At 56.9% G+C, this 18,103-nt stretch overlaps 2 protein-coding genes across 13 annotated transcripts in view; both read left to right on the top strand.

The window, feature by feature from the left end:
• Positions 1-3,679, top strand: part of SPATA20 (spermatogenesis associated 20) — a 9,346-nt gene extending 5,667 nt beyond the window's left edge. For both annotated transcript variants that reach the window (XM_017853988.1, XM_017853987.1), the window contains 3 exons: positions 2,084-2,283; positions 3,066-3,146; positions 3,320-3,679. In XM_017853988.1, the coding sequence (XP_017709477.1) occupies positions 2,084-2,283; positions 3,066-3,146; positions 3,320-3,490 (452 nt within the window). In that variant the 3' untranslated portion in view covers positions 3,491-3,679. The remainder of the gene's footprint in view (positions 1-2,083; positions 2,284-3,065; positions 3,147-3,319) is intronic.
• Positions 3,680-8,829: 5,150 nt separating this feature from the next.
• The window catches only part of CACNA1G (calcium voltage-gated channel subunit alpha1 G), a 66,918-nt gene continuing 57,644 nt past the window's right edge, over positions 8,830-18,103 (top strand). For all 11 annotated transcript variants that reach the window (XM_017853985.1, XM_017853982.1, XM_017853986.1 and 8 more), the window contains exons 1-4: positions 8,830-9,561; positions 16,747-16,858; positions 17,038-17,171; positions 17,581-17,678. In XM_017853985.1, coding sequence (XP_017709474.1) covers positions 9,320-9,561; positions 16,747-16,858; positions 17,038-17,171; positions 17,581-17,678 — 586 coding nt within the window. In that variant the 5' untranslated portion in view covers positions 8,830-9,319. The remainder of the gene's footprint in view (positions 9,562-16,746; positions 16,859-17,037; positions 17,172-17,580; positions 17,679-18,103) is intronic.

Genomic DNA, 18,103 nt, shown 5'->3' with positions numbered 1-18,103 from the left:
GCCCAGGCTGATCTTAAACTCCTGGGCTCAAGTGATCCTCCCACCTTGGCCTCCCAAAGTGCTGGGATTACAGGCATGAACCACTAAACTCAGCCTTAGTTTCGTTTCCTTCCTTTCTTTCCTTTCTTTTCTTTCCTTTCTCTTTTTCTCTCTTTCTTTCCTTTATTTTCTTTCTCTCTCTCCTTTTTACCCCTTCCTTCCTTTCCTTCCTTCCTTCCTTCCTTCCTTCCTTCCTTCCTTCCTTCCTTCCTTTCCTTTCCTTTCTTTCTCTCTCTCTTCCCTCCCTCCCTCCCTCTCTCTCTCTTTCTTTCTTTCTCTCTCTCTCTTTCTTTCTTTCTTTCTCTCTCTCTCTTTCTTTCTTTCTTCCATTCTTTCTTTCTTTCTTTCCTTCTTTCTTTCTTTCTTTCCAGGGTCTCACTGTCACCCAGGCTGGAATGCAGTGGCATGATCTTGGCTCACAGCAACCTCTGCCTCTGGGACTGAATCAATTCTCCCACCTCAGCCTCCTGAGTAGCTAAGACTATAGGCATGCACCACCATGCCTGGCTAATTTTTGGTAGAGATGGGATTTCTCCATGTTGCCCAGGCTGGTCTCAAACTACTGGGCTCAAGTGATCTGCCCACCTCGGCCTCCCCAAGTGCTGGGATTACATGCGAGAGCCACCATGCCTGGCCTGTTTCTTAATAAGTAAAATGGAGCTAACATTGGTACTACCTCACAGGGTTGATGTAAAGATGAATTGAGCCATTCTGTAAACATGCTTAGCACAGTAACTGGCACCCATGGATTCAGATATTAACCAAGGCTCACTTGGTCCCTGCTCTCATGAAGCTTACAGTGTGGTAGGGGAGACAGCGAATATGCAGTAATAATGCAAAAACACATGCACAAATGTGTAGTTAAAATTTGTGGTGAGTGCTGTGAAGTAGGATGCTCTATGTGTACCTGCTCCCTATCACCCATGTGCCTTGTCTGTGGTTAAAGGTTTCTTTCCCGACTCTCAAATTTTAGCTCCTCAAAGATCAGGACTTTCTGCCACTGTTGTATCCCCAGGGTCTAGTGTGGTTCTGGCACATGGTAGGTGCTTAATAAATGTTAACTGAGTGAGCAAAAGGGCCTTGAGAGAGAACCGCAGAGGAGGCCCAACTCAGCCTAGGGAGCGATTAGAGTACACCTGTGATAGGTGTCATTTAACCAAGGCCTGGAGGGAAAGAGGGGCCATGTGGCCAGAGAGAAGCTGAGAGAGAGTTCAGGCACAGGGAGCAGCACATGACAGGCTGGAGCAGGCAGCCTGTATCCTGGAGGACGGGCAGGGCCCGCGTGTTCCTGGAGGGCACTGAGGAGAATGCTGAGGCCAGCAGGGCACGGAAGTCATCTTTTTTTTTTTTTTTCTAAGAAAAGAGATATGGTCTTACTGTGTTTCCCAGGCTGGTCTCAAACTCCTGGGCTCAGGTGATCCTCCCGCCTCAGCTTCCCAGGTGCTGGGACTACAGGTGTGAGCCACCATGCCCGGCTGGCAAGGAGGTTTTAAGTGGATTGTGACCTGCTCTGGTATGGGTTTAAGGAGGTCACTCTGACCACTGGTAGAGAGAAGTGGGGGTAGGGGAAACAGGTGACCAGTTAGGAGGCCATTAGTCGTGTTCAGTCCAGGCAGGCATTGGTGAAGGTTCAGAGCATGTGGAAGTATGAGATAGGGAGACGTGGGATTTGGATCTCTTCTGGCCGCAGCCCTGGCAAGACACAGATGGATTAGAAGCAGAGGGAGAGGGAAAGGAAGGGGTCAGGATGGTGCTGCTCTAGCTTGAGCAGCTGAGTGGCTGGACAGAGGTATCAGGAGCGAGGAGGGAGCCTGGAGACCAATAGTTGAAGCTAGGACAGGTAGAGTGGAGGGAGCCATAAAAGAGAGCAAAGTACTGATAACTGCTGGAGTGGCATCCACACCCAGAGTGGGGAAGGGGTGGGATAGGCAGGGCCTTTTCTCTGTCTCATCCCCCAAGTGGCCCTGGATACAGTCCTGGGGCAGGGTCCTGGGACTCAATGACCCTTCCTTACCCCCACCCCGTGCCTCCCCGTGTGCTGCAGACCAGGATGGCGCAGAGCCCAGCGCCAATTCCGTGTCAGCCCACAACCTGCTCCGGCTGCACGGCTTCACGGGTCACAAGGACTGGATGGACAAGTGTGTGTGCCTATTGACCGCCTTCTCCGAGCGCATGCGCCGTGTCCCGGTGGCATTGCCCGAGATGGTCCGCGCCCTCTCAGCCCAGCAGCAGACCCTCAAGCAGGTGGGGGGTGAGGGCACCTGGGCTGGGACCTCGGGTAAGAAGGAAGCTGGGGCTGCGATAGCAGATGGGAACAGGAGGTGGGGTTCCTGGGCTGTCCCCAGAGCTCAGGTCTGTGTGTGTGCGGGCCCGTGGAGGCACCTGTCAGACAGGGAGGCAGAAATTAATATGAGTCCGTGGTGGCTGATGAAGTGTTTCTCTGTACGTCTTGGTATCAGCGTAATTGCTTCTGTCGGTACTGTGTTATTGGTGTGTGTGTACTTCCGGGTGTGTGTGACCCTGAGGTGTGTGTCTGTGCACCTACCTTTGAGGGGGATGTTGGTGTGAGTGTTCGTCGTGTGTGTTTGTCTGTCTGCGTGTGGATGCCCCATCTGCAGGTTTGCCTCTGTGTCTGCCTGCATGCGTGTGTGTCTGCTGTTCGTGTGTGTGGTATCTGCCTCTGTGTAGGCATCCACTGTGTGTGTGTGTGTGACTACTCTGTGTCTGTCTGGATGGGTCCCTGTGTGCTTTGGGTCTTCCGGGTATGTGTCTCCCCGTGTTTGTATCTGTACCATTGTGTATATGTATGACATTTCCACTTCGGTATTCTCGTATGTGAGTGTGTGTGTATGTGTGTGTGTGTGTGTTCCCACTTGCCAAGCATTAACTCATCCTGGCAGCTGAGATGAGTCCCTGTTCCTTAGGAATATAGGGTGGGGCGGAGGGAGGATGGGGAAACCCTGGTGGTCTAGAGCTCAGCCGCTCCCTCCCCTGACACACCGGAGTGACCTTTCTATTCTGGTCAGATCGTGATCTGTGGAGACCGCCAGGCCAAGGACACCAAGGCTCTGGTGCAGTGCGTCCACTCTGTCTACATTCCTTACAAGGTACCCGAACCTGTGAGCCCCACCTCCCACCTCCCTAGAGCTGCCCCTCCCATCCTCAGCTCCTCAACGTCTCCTTCCCCTCAGAATGTTGGGAAGAGGGAACTCCCCAGTGGGCCTTGCCAATGGACCCCCCACCCTGGCAGGTGACTCTCCCTGCTCTGCTGCTGCCCTAGGTGCTGATTCTGGCTGATGGGGACCCCTCGAGCTTCCTGTCCCGCCAGCTGCCTTTCCTGAGTACCCTCCGACGACTGGAAGATCAGGCCACTGCATATGTATGTGAGAATCAAGCCTGCTCAATGCCCATCACTGATCCCTGTGAATTACGAAAACTGCTACATCCATGACTGCCCAACCCCCTTGGTCTGGGGCAGAAGGTGAAGCATCCCAACTGACTAGAGACTCAGGCCCTGCAGGGCCCTATAGAACCTGTGGCCATCCCTGAGCACCCTGCTACCAGGTGACCTCGGCCATACTCACTGCCCCCCTTGGGCACCCACTCACCCTAGAATAAACTTAACAGTGTCCCGTGGTAACCTGAGGGCCTCAGCTTTGCTTATGAGGGAGGGGCTTCAGGCTCCAGCCTGGGAACCAGCAGCTCAGGGCTGCTTCCTCTGGGAGCCCCCACCTGACTCCTCTGCCTTCTCCCATTTCTCCTTCATCTTCCAGAGGTCAGCAGACTGCCCCTGCCCCTCCATGGTCATTGTAGCCTGAATGAATTTAGTCCCTGAACTGAGGTCAGGGGACTAAAACCAAGTAAAGATGCCCACGGGTGGGCATGGGGGTGTGGACTGGCCCAGGAGGGGGAAAGCCCAATCCTTGCCCTCAGAAAGAGGTTAAGAAGGGAACCTGCCTTCCCCTCCCCATTGTCTTTTTGTGTTGAGCTGGAGAAGGGGCAGAGATGCTTTATATGAGCTTTCATATTTCACAGAATGGTGACGTTGCATATGCCCTGGTGCATTGTGGGAGCTGCTATTGTCATGACTAATACATTTCTTTTGGGGTATCCATCTAACCCCAGCCTCAAAAAGATGGAAGCAAGTCCTCCTTGCAGGAGGTCATGTTGTCCATCCATCTGCTTTCATACAAGCTGATCCAAAGAAAGAGTTATCTTTTGTTTGGAACATGTTGGGTTGGAAGTCCTTCCCCAAATCTGAGTCCTTCTTGCTGCAGAGAAAGTCTTCCTGTGACCTCATCCTTTCCCCTAAATGTTGGGAAATGCTCCTGAGTCCCGTCCTTGACACATACACCTTCCCAGGCTCCAGAAACCCCATCTAGCTTCCATGGGTTGAGGGATGGGGACTGGGACAATTGCTTTGGGAAGGGCAGGTGCAGAGTGATGGGGCTGACAGGGAGTGGGGGAAGCATGGGGAGGAGCTGTCTCTCTGAGGCCTTTGGGAATCGGCTGAGCCAGGCATCCTCAGCCACCAAGCTAAGCAACACAGAGAGCCAAAAGAGGCTACTAGAGACAAGAAGGCCTTCGTGGGGCCACTGCTTATGGGGGATGTCAGCAGTGGGGAGGAGTGAAGCAGGAAGGAACCGGGAGACTGGATGGAGTTGCTCCCTTCACACGGTCACACACAGCCACACATAGTCACTGGGACCAGAGTCAGCTCTGTCTGGGCAGCCAGGCCCTCAGTGCAAGCCACCAGCCCATCTGGAGGGGATTAGTGCTCCGGCCAACAAGGTCAGCTGGCCCCTTCCTAGCTGGAGCCCACTCAACCTTGCCAGGAAGTCAGAGAGCTGGACAAGTGGAGCCTGGCCTGGGGAGGTGGCAGGGAAGGAGGATGGAGCATGGTGAAGCACAGGTGGCCTTTTTGGCAGCCCCAGCCCTGGCTTTGGAACAGTCTGGGCGGTGTGCCAAGCCCTCTTGCCACTGTCGTCCCATTGACCCTCATGAATGAGTTGGTGAGGCAGGTACCTTCAGCCTCATATGGATAAATATTCGAGGCCCAGAGAGGGTAAGAGACCGGCCTGCAACCCCTCAGCACTTCTGGTTCTCTCTGGGGTCTTCAGGGTACAATAAGGACCCCTAAGGCTTCCTCTTCTTGCAGGAGGTCCAGGCGCAGCTGTGAGGGAGGGTGCCCTTGATGTCTTCTGTCCCTGCAGCCAGTCTGCTTTCTGCCCGGCAGCTCCTCTCTCCCTCCTGGGATGAGATGTGCACGTGATGATGGGATTTTGTAAATGGGTTGGAAAGAAGGAGTTACCTCCTTAAAGGGTTAGTTGAATTGAATTTCTAAAGAGGGCAGTGCTTGAATTTCTAAAGAGGGCAGGGTCCCACATAAATCTCACTCAGAAGCAGGATTGTAAGAGTTCCTGTAGTATCCCTTCCCCTTTGCTGGTGCCTCTTGGGTGTGCACCCAGTTATACCAGCGGAACACCTGTGGGCCAGGGTCACTGGAGACAGGGCCATACCATTTGGGCAGTCACTTAAGTAACTTCATTTTTCTGAGCACCCCCTTCCTTATCTGAAAGGTGGGGGGCCACCTACTCAGCTCTCAGGGCTGTTAAGGTGACTAAATGGGATAATGTTTGTATCATCCCTGAGCAAAGGGTATCACAGATGGGAAGATTATCTTAGCTCCGCAGGGAGCCAGATGGGCTGTGAGGGAGGGGTAAAGGCAGGGCTGGAGGGGGTTGGAGGGGCTGCCTGAGCAGGGTATATATGGGGAGTTCTTCCTCAAACCCAGAAAAGCTCTTAGGCTTAGCGTCTTTGTTGGGAAATTGAGGCCCAAAGAAAGGAATTTCTTGTCCCTTTGTTTACTTTTCCCTGCCTGAGGTCATTCATTCACCTAACAACTTTGTGCCTGACACTAGATAAGGCCCTAGTGAGCAAAATGAACATAGCCCCTCTGGGAACACAGAGCCTAGATGGGGAGACAAGCATTTCATTACTGCAAACACAAACATATAATCCCAGCCTGCGCTAAGTGCTGTGAAGTTCCAGACTTGTGTCTGGCTCGGTGCTGTATCCTAAGCACCTTGGCACTTAAAAGGCATTGAAATACTTGCGGGAAAGAAGGCCACTCTGAGGAGGTGATGTCAGAGCTGAGGCTTGGAGGGCTGGAGTGAAATAAAGATGGTTTCAGGTCTTTTTTGCCTTCCCTGTGGGTCCTGCCTCTGCCTCCTCTCTGGCACTCAGGATAAGGGTAAGCATCTCCGACTGGCCATCAGCCCCAACATGCTGAGTACAGGGATCAGATCCTGTCTTGCCTGGTCCGTCTTCCCTAGGTCCTGAACCTAGGGAAGTGCATGTGGTTCTCAATTTATCCAGATGGTGCCTTTGTGCCTGCCCTCCTTTCGGGCATGTTCTAGAACAGAGTTCAGCCCAGAGTCCAGGGGTGGCCAGGATGATGGATGAGGGTGTGGGGCTTGCTGACCACCAGGGGACCTGATATTGGGCTGGGCCAGCCTCTCTGCCCTCATTTTCCCCTCTGCAAAAAAGAGGTGATGAGTGTCCCTACTTCTCGCGCCAGCCCCGGGGCCTCTATCCTGGCGGGAAGGGCAGGCCGACCCGGCAGACTGCGGACTCGCGGGAGGGAAGAAGGTGTCAGACGCGCGGAGCAACCATAAATAGCCCCCCTCTCCCAGAAGACGGCACGGAGTTCAAGACTCCGGCGCCGCATACTCAGAATGAGAGCAGAGACTCCCGCCAGGAAAAAAAGGCACTTAGGGGATCTGCTCATTAGCATGAAATGCAAATGAGCCCGCTCGGCCTCATTTGCACAACTCGGTGCATGGATTCGGCGAAAGGGCAACCAGGGAGACGACGGCGCAGCAGCCATTCTGCCACTTCCCCCATCCCCTCCGCCCATCGGCCGGGGTGGGAACTGAGACGACCCCAACCCTCTGCGGTAGCGGGAGATGCGCGGGGGCTGCGTGGGTGGCGCAGCCTTAGGAGAGTGAACAACGCCCAGGGGTGATGGCCTCAACAACGTGAGGGGTGTTGATAGAGGTCATCCCGCCCATCCCTCCCCCTCTCCGCAGTGGCGTAAGCGCCCCAAAATCTCCGGAGAGGGAACTGACTGACCCACTAGGTTCCGCCGTGTCTACCTCTCGCAGATGTTGGGGAAGTGCTTCCCGGCGTCTAATCCTCGATGTTTCCCCCTCCACCGGCGCCCAGCACACCCGCGGCGCTCCGCTCCGGGTTACCCACAGCTTTCTGGAGTGGCGCCGGCGGCAGGAGAGAGCTAGAGCCGACTGAGCCCCAGAACTCGGGGAGGTAGGCGGGGCAAGGGCCGGGGTCTGCGCGTGCGTGTGCGCGCGTGGAAAGCACAAACCCACGAGGGCCCGCTGCCGGTGGGGTGGAGGTGAGTGAAGGCGGCCGACCTGCGAAGTTCCAGTTCCGCGGGCACTCTTTCCCTAAGCCACATAGGGACTTAAGAGAAACTGAGGCACGAAGTTGGGGAGTGGCGGTGGTAGGGACTTTGAAGGTCGAGTCGATAAAGCCCAGCTCTGTGCTTCCGCCCCTTCCCACACACTCGAGACCCCCACAGGTTCCTTCTTAGGGGTCCTTGCTCTACTCCGCAGTCGCTCCTGGGGATCCGGGCTCTGCGGTCCAGCGCGACCTGCCTGGGGCCACGTGTTCAAGCACGAAGCCCCTGCGTGGAGTCCACGCCCTTCAAAAGGTCCCTAGGGGCAAGGGGATGAAGCCAGAAGCTTCAACGTGAGGTCAGGTCCAGCGAGTTAGGGCTACGAGGTCAGGGTCAAAGTCTCAGAATTGGACTCGGGAGCATGACCAATAAGCCCAAGAGATTTGTGGAGGCCACGCCCAGACCATGCCTGTCCCAGCCTTTCTCGAGCTCCGCCCGTTTCTCCAAGACCAGCCCCCTGCAGCCTGAAGCCCCACCCCCGGGACATCCAGCTCCGCTCCTTCCCTTCGCCAGTACGGCAGCCAAGCTTAACTCCACGGTGGGAGATTAACCAGGTGGAGACCTGGGATTTCGCTCTGGGACCCCCGGTCACAACCCTCACCCCCGTGCCTCCTGTCTCTTTTCTTCCCCAGGCCCGCCCAGAGCTGAGCTCCGCCCTCCGGCTGCGGCCCAAATCAGGGGTCGTGGACAAAGGATGCCTGGGGCCTGCGGCGCTACGCCAGGACCGCGCGCCGAATACTCTGATTCTTCGGGCTCCCTCCAAGGGAGTCCCAAAGACCCCAATGGCCAATAGGAAAGTGGGTTCGGTCTGGGCAGCAGTCTGATTGGCTCCAGCCTTCGGGAGCGGACCCAGGGGCAAGGGGAGGAGAGAGGGGCGGTCCTGGATTTTGGGGTGGGAATCGGATTCCAGCTGTGGTTCTCTCCCGGCGCTCCCGCCCGCACTGCCACGGCGGACCGCCAATGGACGCGCGGTTCGGGGCCGGCGGCGTCCGGCGATTGGCTGCGGGGCTGTCTGGGGGCGGGGCCGAGGCTTGAAGTTGGAGTGAGGGATCCAGCTGTGGTGTGCGCCCGGCTCCTCGCCGCCGCTTTCGCTCGCTCGCTCCGCGTCTCGGCCGGAGGAGGCAGTGGCGCCGGCGACAGCTACGGCAGCGGCAGCCACCGCGGCGGCTGCGGCGGCGGCATCTCCGCCTCCACTCCCGGCCGGGACTGCCCCCCACCGTCTCCCCCCTCCCGGACCTGAGCCCGCCGCGGCAGGGGAAGGAGCCGCCCCCAACCGCCTCAACGGCCCCGCCCTAAAGAAAGAGATCCCTCCTCCCCTCCCCGCCGCCTGGCGCGGAGCCGGGACGATGCTGACCCCTTAGATCCGGCTCCAGCTGCGCCGCGGGAAGAGGGGGCGCCCCTCCCCGGACCCCCGCCCTTCGCCGCTGCCCCCCTTTTCGCTCGCCCTCTTGGGGCGGCTTCGCCGAAGGTAGCGCCGAATCCGGCAACCGGAGCCTGGGCGCGAAGCGAAGAAGCCGGAACAAAGTGAGGGGGAGCCGGCCGGCTGGCCCGGGGAGCCCCAGGGACGCAGGGGAAGCGGGACTTGCGCCGGGCGGGGTTTCCCTGCGCCCCGGCGCCCCGCGGGCAGCATGCCCCTGAGGGCAGGGGGAGCTGGACTGAACTGGCCCTCCCGGGGGCTCAGCTTACGCCCTAGAGCCCCCCAGATGTGCCCCCGCCGGGGCTCCCGGGTTGCGTGAGGACACCTCCTCGGAGGGGCGCCGCTTGCCCCTCTCCGGACCGCCCGGGGCCCCGGCTGGCCAGAGGATGGACGAGGAGGAGGATGGAGCGGGCGCAGAAGAGTCGGGACAGCCCCGGAGCTTCATGCGGCTCAACGACCTGTCGGGGACCGGGGGCCGGCCGGGGCCGGGGTCAGCAGAAAAGGACCCGGGCAGCGCGGACTCCGAGGCGGAGGGGCTGCCGTACCCGGCGCTGGCCCCGGTGGTTTTCTTCTACTTGAGCCAGGACAGCCGCCCGCGGAGCTGGTGTCTCCGCACGGTCTGTAACCCATATCCTTCGGGGCACAACGGCCAGACGCGGGGTCGGAAGGGGGACGGGCCGCACCACCGGGGGTCGGGGGGGAAGAGAATCCACCGCCAGGTGAGTCGGGGAAGTGAGCCCGGAGGGTGGGCGGATGAGAGGGGGGCTGCCAGGGAGGGGAGGGGGCACCAGAGTGGGAGCGGAGACGCGAGCAGGTCTCGTCGGTAACCCGGGCTTACCCCACCTCCGTACACACATCTCAGTCCTCCTGGGTGGGGGGTGGAATCCAGGCCAGGAGAAGAGAGCTGTGCCCCGCTGGCTCGCAGCTGGACGCCCTCCAGATGTGGGCAGGGGAGGGTCGTCATCCTCCAGATGTGGGAAGCTTCGGGAGCCTGGGAGCTGTACTCTGCCCGCGCCGGTTAGCGAGCTGGGTTTGGTTTCCGAGTTTGGTGTTGGGGGGGAGAGGCGGTGGGGAGGAAGCTGCGGGGACGGAGGAGGGGGGACTGCAATCTCCTGGGTTTCCCTCCTTCCCCCGCCCCAAAGTTTGCGGCGGATTCTAGGGTCTGATCCCCCAACCTGGTCCTTGAGGCTGAGGTTTTTACTGACACAGAGGGAGATGTTGGGGGGGGCGGGGACCAGGTCCTGGCCCACCTCACCCCCCACCTTGCGGGTTGGAGGCACAACAAGGAGATTCCGGCGGTGGCTGATGTCAGGGGCGCAGAATGAGAACAAGATGTGGTGGAGGGGATCTGTCTGCCCCCAGAGCTGGGAGTGGAACCCCTTTCCGCTAGAGCCCAGTGCCGCGAGTGCCTCCTTCTACCCGATCTCCATTCGATGCAGGATGCTTAAGGTTGGGTTGGGGAGTTTTGTGCTGGATTTTTCTTGTGGAGGGAAAGACTGTGGCAAGAGCCTTTTAGCAAGTGGGGATGGGATTAAGCTGGTCCAGGTTACTCCTCTCCTCTCACAAATAAAGAGTGCTCCTGCAGACCAGGTATGGGGGACTGCAGGCCTGAGAAAATATTAGGGGGACCGTAATACTGTGAGTGTGTTCACTAAGGAGGACTCGGGTCTACCACCCCAGTGTAGACTCTGCAGATAGGTTTGGGGAATGCAAGCCCCACATTCCAGAGAGATGGATTTAGCACTGCCCCCTGTCTGCCCAGGCTGGAGTGGTAGGGGAGACCCCAGCCTGGTCAGCCCCTAGCACAAAGCACCACTTGATAGACGCCTGGCCCCAGGCTCCCTGGTGGGTCCTGCCACCGGGGGAAGGAAAGGTGGAGGGGAGGTGTTGCTGCAGTTCCAGGTCTGGACAGCTTCTCTGGGCCCCTTCCTTCCAGCTCAGAGGTTCTTATAGACCCAGGGTGGGAGACCCCAGGTCTCCTTTGTAGCCCCTGTGAGCCTAGCCGGGACTCTGCTTTGAGGAAGGGGGGGTGGGAAGGTTGGTGCCGCCCTCACTCTCTGCAGCTCTGCTGCCTCTAGTGCGCAAAGCAGGGATGAGCTTATGGCCCCCCCACCCCCATCCTCTACACCTTGTGGGTCTTTGGGAAGCTCCCCTCATCACACCCTCTCCTCATCCCCTGCCCCTTCTTCCTTTCTCTCTGAGCTGCAGAAAGAGAGGTGCAGGCCTTAGAGGTCTGTGTCCCTGCTGAATAGGCACAATCTTGAGGCTTGAGCCCCCACCCCCAGGCCCCTTTCTCCAAGGCAGGGATGGAGATGGAAAACTGATATGGCTGGAAAGGATGGGTTCTGAGCAACTCTCCTCTCTGCCCCTAACCATTTACCCCTTCCACGAATGGGAAAAAGCATCAACCTCTATGTCCTCCTTCTCAAGGGTCCCAGGGGAGGTAGAGAGAGAGCTCTTCTCTCCCCTCTCCCTGAAAACAGACCTCTAGGCTAGCATCTCTTCTCGCCTGCCCTATCCCCAGGTGCTAGTGGAGGGTCTGGAGGCAGACTCCTTCACTGAGGGGTCTGGACAGGGGCAAGCGTTGAGGCCTGGCATGGGAGAAGAGAGGTAGGAGGACAGCACTCACCTTGGGAGTTGGGGAGCAGCTTCCCCCAGGGGAGTGGTAGTCTGGGGTGTGGGTCATCAGCGTTACTAGGTCTGAAGAAGCGTGGATTGGCTGAGGATGGGTTGAGAACAATTTTTTGGCAGGGGACTGCCTAAGCTTTGCCCCTCACCACTGCCATCCTACCCAAGTACCAAGAGACACCTGTATTTTTGCTGCCAGAGGGGCTTTGAACTGTCTCCTAGGCCTCCTTCTTTCTCTCTGTGGTATCTGTGACTCCCCGCAGGCTTCAGGAGGGTTCATCTACACCTCTGAGCCTGAGAGACATAAGGACACTCCCCTCCACCCCCCAACTAACTGAAGCTAGTTAGGCTTTTCTTGGCACATTCTACTTCTTGGCCTCTCCTTTTTAAGAGACCAGGTTTCCTGGAGAGGAGAGATCTAGACCCAGGTAGGAAGTGTGTGTGTGTGTGTGTGTCTGTGTGTCTGTGTGTGTGTGTGTGTTGGGAAGGGAGGACAGCAAAAGGCACAGAAGTGCAAGCTTTGGTGTGGAGAGCAGGGGTACTGGTAGACAGTCACCCCTGCCTCAGATCGGAGGGGAGCATGCTGGCCTTTCCAATATGTGTTCCTGCGAGTGTGAGGGAGTGTGCTCCCCTCTCGGGGAGGAGTTCCTCCGCATTCCCTCTCTGGCTGTTGTGTCACATCTGGAAGTTTGTGTAGGAGTTTCTCCAAGCTCAGAGCCCAGCACAGCTTTTTCTCATTTGGAAATCACAGGCTGGCATTTGGGATGCCGAGAGAGGGGGAGTGGGAGGGGGGCCAGAGGAGGAGAGGGGAGCCTGCCAGGAGTTGGGGAGGAGGGGGGGAGGCCTAAACGGCAGGAGCCCTAATGGCTTCCAGAAGTGAGTGTGAGTGAGTGACTGTGCGTCACTCTATGTGTCTGAGTGTGTCCCTCTAGAGGGGTAGGGGAACAGGAGTTTCTGGAGCCTTCCTTGCCACACTGTCCCAGTGCCCCCAGTCTGCCTATTTCTCTCACCTAGGGAGAATTCTCCATTTCTGTCCTCAGAGGAAATGGTGGGGGGAGTGTTCTTTCTGTCTCTTCATCAATTCCTTCCTCCAATTTAATTTCCAAACCCTGAGCTCGCCAGAGGAGATTCTGGGGAGAAGGGCTGGGGCTGGAGAATTGAATGGGATTGAGGGGGGCCAAATCACCCCTTGGCATGCTTTCTGCCCCAGGCCCGCTTTCTTTCTGGGTCACACACACACTCATTCCCACCCGCTCTGCTCCACCGCTCTGTTGGGGGACTCCCCATCACCCGTAGTGCCAGTTGGAACCATTCCTGGGATTACCCCCACCACGCAGCCCCCCCTCACCCTCGCCTGCTCCCGCCCAGCACTCACCCCGCCCTGCCTGCCTCAGCCAGGATGGCGACAGACACAACTGCTCACACGCAGACATGCGCACGCGCGCGCGTGCACACACACACAGACACACACACACAGAGTCACAGACGTTTGAATCAGATTTCTGGCCTATTTCCCCTCCCAAAGATTCCAGCGGGCTGCCTCTCTTGTGTCTCTGTGTCTCATGTCTCTGTCTCTGGGTGGAGCCGGCTGCCTTTCTGTGAGCTTCAGTTTTCAGTTCAGCTGGAAGCCTCTCTCCCCCTACACCCACACACTGAAGCGTGGTGGGGGGGGATCCACAGGGAAATGGGCTTGTAGGAATGGGGAGTTCTGCTGGGGGAATCCCCCTTTGAGCTTTGGAGCAGGGCGGACCCCCTACATCCCCTGTTAGCCTTAGGGGTTGCCGAATCCGATAGACACCAGCCTCTCTGTGGGATGGGTGAGGCAAGGACCTACCCCGCTACCTCCTCACTTACTAGAATGCCAGGACTCCTGGGTCCAGGCCCATTTTCTCCTCAATATTCCTTAGTCTCACATTTCCAGTCTCCTGGATGGGAATGGGGCAGCTGGAGGGCCTGCTTCCCTTTCAGCTCATGCCCAGAGTCCCCGTGCCCCTAGAGGTGTCCCGGCCACCCCCCTCCTCTCCCTGCTTTGCTCACCCTTGTGGCTGCCAGGCTAAGCAACGGCTCTATCTAGATAGAGCCCCACAGAGAGGACTCATTTGTGGAGATAACATGCTCTAGTTCTCTCTCCCATGAGGGAGGAAAGGAGGAGGGATGGAAGTGGGGTTCCTCTCTCTGCCGTTTCCTTTTTCTCTGCTTTTGATGGTGGGTTGTGGGGAGAAGAAAGATCCTCCCCTCTCCTACCCCCTCTTTGGGATCCACTCCAGCCCGGACAGTCACCATAGCAACAGTAGACATGTGACTGCACAGGTCTCTCATAGTCACTATGGCAACCAGTGTCCCCCGTTCCCTTGGTTACCATGGGGATCTGTCACATGGTTTCCCCCCAATCTGATAACCTGTGGGTCTCCCTGATTCTCCTCCCCTGCATAAGGACAAGATAACAGCCTCAGTAAAGGGAGATCATGTGAGAGGGGTCTCTTTAATTACCATGACAACAAATCCACACCACCTGGTGACACATCCTCCTGTCGTTATGGCAACAGAAGAACATCACACAGTGACATACTGCCAGGTTCCCAAGGAAACGAGCCCTATCTGAGAAGGGTGAAAGACCCCCCTCCCCCGGTTAATTATTCCTCTATTCAGATTGTCCCAAATAGTCATGTGCCTTGGTCTCTTCCCTGTCCGTTTATGCTTACCTGTCGTGGAAGGAGAGCTGTACAGGGTGGGCAGGATGTTACCTGGAAGTAGGCTGAATTGCCAAGGGACCCTTAAGAAGGGGCTGCCATGGTCCAGAGCTGTGCATAAGGTTATCTGGGGGGCAAACTCTGCCTGTAAGAAGCCTCCAGTCTGAGCCTGAGTAAGGTGGGGACAGAAAGAGGGGCAGCTCCTCTGTGGAGGTCACTTCTGTACCTTCCTCCACAGTTATAAGCAGTTCACCTCTATCAAGGGAAACAAGGCAGGAAAACCTGAATGGGGAGACACATCTGGCTTCTAGGCAAGGAGACTGATTGATTGGTTGATTCATTCATTCATTTGTTCAGTCTTCCCAGGTATGGATCATCTGCTCCGTGCCAGGCACTACAGCAAGCTCCGTAGGGGATCTAAGATGTATTGGAATGCCCTTGCCTGTCAGGAGCCCCAGCTCAGCAGGGGAGGTTGACAAGTGCATAGATGACTAACATGGTGGAACTGTGCCATTAGAGGGGTCCAGTTAGATGTCCTGGGAGCCCCTCTTCCTCAGAGATCTGCCCCTCCACATAGAGACATTCGCTCACATGGGCTCCTTTCAGACCCCTCTTTCCCTGCAGAGGAGAGGAGGGGACCTGCGTGGGGAAAGCAGACCAGTTCTTGAGGGTAACGGGGTCTTTCCCTTTCCAAATGATGGCTCCCTTCCTGTCCCCCTTTTTCCAGGGTGACCCCTGGCTGACCCCCATTCTGGGGAGAGATCCACTGCACTCTGGCTCCACTCAGAAAACAATTTCATGGAAACAGAGCACTTTTATTTCCTCCCTCCCGTCTACTTGCCCCAAAACCTAGAACTTTTCTTTAAAAAAAAAAAAAAACCCTCCTATTCTTGTAAGGAGGTGGGGCTTAGGGAAACTGCAGTGCCTTAGGACTCTCAGGGTACCACAGACAGGTGGCGAGCAGGGATGTGAGTCTAGGGGAAAGGGGCCTGGGTGGTGGAGAAAAGAAGGGGGAGGGCTGTCAGGGGTTTGAGGGAGTCATGGGCTGTGGGGGAGGGCATGTGGCTTGGGAGTCAGAAGAGATGGCCTATGGCTGGGACCAGCTGGAAGGAAGGTCCATAGGTTCCCGAACATTCCTGCTGGCCTCTTCATGCCTGGCCAAAGCCTTCTCATTCCAGAAGCAAGATTCCACCTGCTCTGGGCCCTACAGAGTCTGACTTGGTGGGTCATGCCAGGAGCTGCCACAATACCTCCCCCATCCCCATTCCCCTGGGGGTCTCTGGTCTCCTTTCCCCAATCTCCTGCTCTCTGATCTTTTCTAGTGTCTTTACTCTTCCCCACCCTTCTCATATTTTCCTTAAAGAAAATAGGATACTTGGTCATTTAACTGCGAGTCCGGTGCCTGGAACCTTCTAAGGTCCGGAGGCCGTTTTGTACATTCTGCTGATGGGCTGGAAATGAGTCACTCTGTAGAATCCACTGTGTGGAAAGACCCAGGGTTTAGAAAGAACCCCTCCCTCCCGCTTGCTGTTTTGGCTAGTCTGGGCTGGAAGCCACAAGCAGGTGTGATGGTGGCAGTGGCCTCTTGGGGGATGGGGTAGACATTGTCCACTCTGCATGGCTTGGGAGCTATGCCCGGCATGGTGCCTGACACATAATGGGTCCTCAATATTTAAATGTGTGAATGTGCCTAGTGGTCATTTGAGGGTGTTGAGAGGTTGGGAGGCTGGTGGTGGAAGAGGGAGCCCCGGGCCCTGGTGCTGTAGCAAGGGGGACTGCAGCTGTGGACGTCTACCTTCCACCTAGTGCCAGGGCGGTCATGACAGGCAGTTCTGCATGCCTGAGCAGCTGTGGTGTACAGAGGAAACTATCATAGATCAGGAGCTTGGAAACCATCGTCTCATCCTGGCTTCTCGGGTGACCTTCAGCTTATGACTTTGGCATTCCAGGGCCTCAACTTCCTCGAGTTCTGGGGAAGAAAACGATCTATCCCGGATACTTCAGAGGGCTGTTGTGAGCATCAACTGTGGCATTGTGTGAAAGTGCTTGGTAAACTGTAAGGCAGGCATAATCCGACTTTAGGTTTGTATAACACATTCATATACAGTATCTCATTTGCTTCTCACATCTACCCTGTGAGGTAGGGAGAATAGGATTCAGATTCTGCAGCAAACTCATGGTGTCTGGCATTTCCACAGGCATGATCGATTTATTCCCCAAATGACTTGTGCAAATAGTCAGGGTATTTGTGGCTTGTCCTCCTTTACAGATGAGGAAGCTGGGTCCAGAGAGGTGAGATGACCAAGGTGGGACTCCCCTTCTCTTATGGAGAGCCTGGGGCTGGGGGCTGGTCTGACGGGTAGGTCAGGTCCCTGGCACCACACCTGCTTAGCCTCAGATGGAGCCAGGAGGTAAACAAAGAGGAGGTGTTAGGGCAGGGCAGGGGGCTGGCCTCAGCTCCAGCCTTGGCCAGCTGTTTCCTTGACTGCCCCTACCTGGTTTGAGCGTATCAGCATGTTGGTAATCCTTCTCAACTGCGTGACCCTGGGCATGTTCCGGCCGTGTGAGGACATCGCCTGTGACTCCCAGCGCTGCCGGATCCTGCAGGTGAGTGTGTGTGTGTGTGTGTGTGTGTGTGTGTGTGTTGGGGGGTTGGCCCCTCCTAATCTTAATACCCCCTACTCCTCTGCAAGAGGCCCTGACCCAACTGGTGGGGGCTAGGGTGGGACTAAAGGGTATTCCCTCACCCACTTCTCAGTTTCAGCCACCTCTTGTCCCCACATCAGGCCTTTGATGACTTCATCTTTGCCTTCTTCGCCGTGGAGATGGTGGTGAAGATGGTGGCCTTGGGCATCTTTGGGAAAAAATGTTACCTGGGAGACACTTGGAACCGGCTTGACTTTTTCATCGTCATTGCAGGGTGAGGGCCTGGGCTGGGGTGGGAGAGCAATGGATCAGATCGGTCCCTTTCCCAGGTTCAGGGCTCTGGGCCTTTGACCTCGTGGCTCCAGCCCAGTTACAGCACCACTTTCTCCCTGGGCTGTCTCCTGAGGATCCGAGGCTGCCCTGCCTCCAGCACTGTAGCCTATATTCTAAATTCCAAGGCCCTCTTCCTAATTCTGCCCCCTTCTCTGATGGACAGTCTGTCCTTGTCTCGGGGGTAGCCTTGCCCCCCAGACAGAGAGCCGGATCTTCAGGGTCCCTTGGTGAAGGAGAAAAAGGACTCAGAGGTCGTCCTGCTGCCCTTAAAGCAGGATTCCTCACTGACTTCTTTTGACCCCACCGTGGCCTCAGACTCAAAGGGCCTCCCTTTGGGCCCCTCCCTGCAGGATGCTGGAGTACTCGCTGGACCTGCAGAACGTCAGCTTCTCAGCTGTCAGGACAGTCCGTGTGCTGCGACCGCTCAGGGCCATTAACCGGGTGCCCAGTGAGTGACCCCTCAGCCCTCAGCCCCTGAAGAGAGCCCCAGGAGGAAATGTGGAAATCTCAGACCCCACCTCTACCACTGTGTCCTCACCTGACCCCTCACAGGCCCCGTCAGAGAAGGGCTCAGCGGGGAGCCGGGGTTGCTGGAACAAAATGGAACTCTGACTGTGGCACTATGGGAGTTACCTGGGAAGACCCCGCCTCATTTTAGCCTGGCTTTAGGTCAGAGTCTCAGAAACATCTCAGATGACCCTTTCCCTTCAGCTAGATGACCACTCCCCCTGGGAGGATAGAGGTGTGGGGACTGGAGCGGCTGACAGGCAAGGAGTGGATGCAAGGTGCTAATGGCCTTTTCTAGCCAGAACAGCCTCTCATACAATCTGGTTCTTGCTGGTGAGACACGCTGGCCACTCTGAACATGACTTC

This window comes from Rhinopithecus bieti, unplaced genomic scaffold, assembly GCF_001698545.2.
Source record: "Rhinopithecus bieti isolate Rb0 unplaced genomic scaffold, ASM169854v2 scaffold_35856, whole genome shotgun sequence".
Classification (NCBI taxonomy): Eukaryota; Metazoa; Chordata; class Mammalia; order Primates; family Cercopithecidae; genus Rhinopithecus; species Rhinopithecus bieti.
The sequence above is the reverse complement of the archived record's forward strand: the minus strand, read 5'-3'. Positions and strand labels throughout refer to the sequence as shown.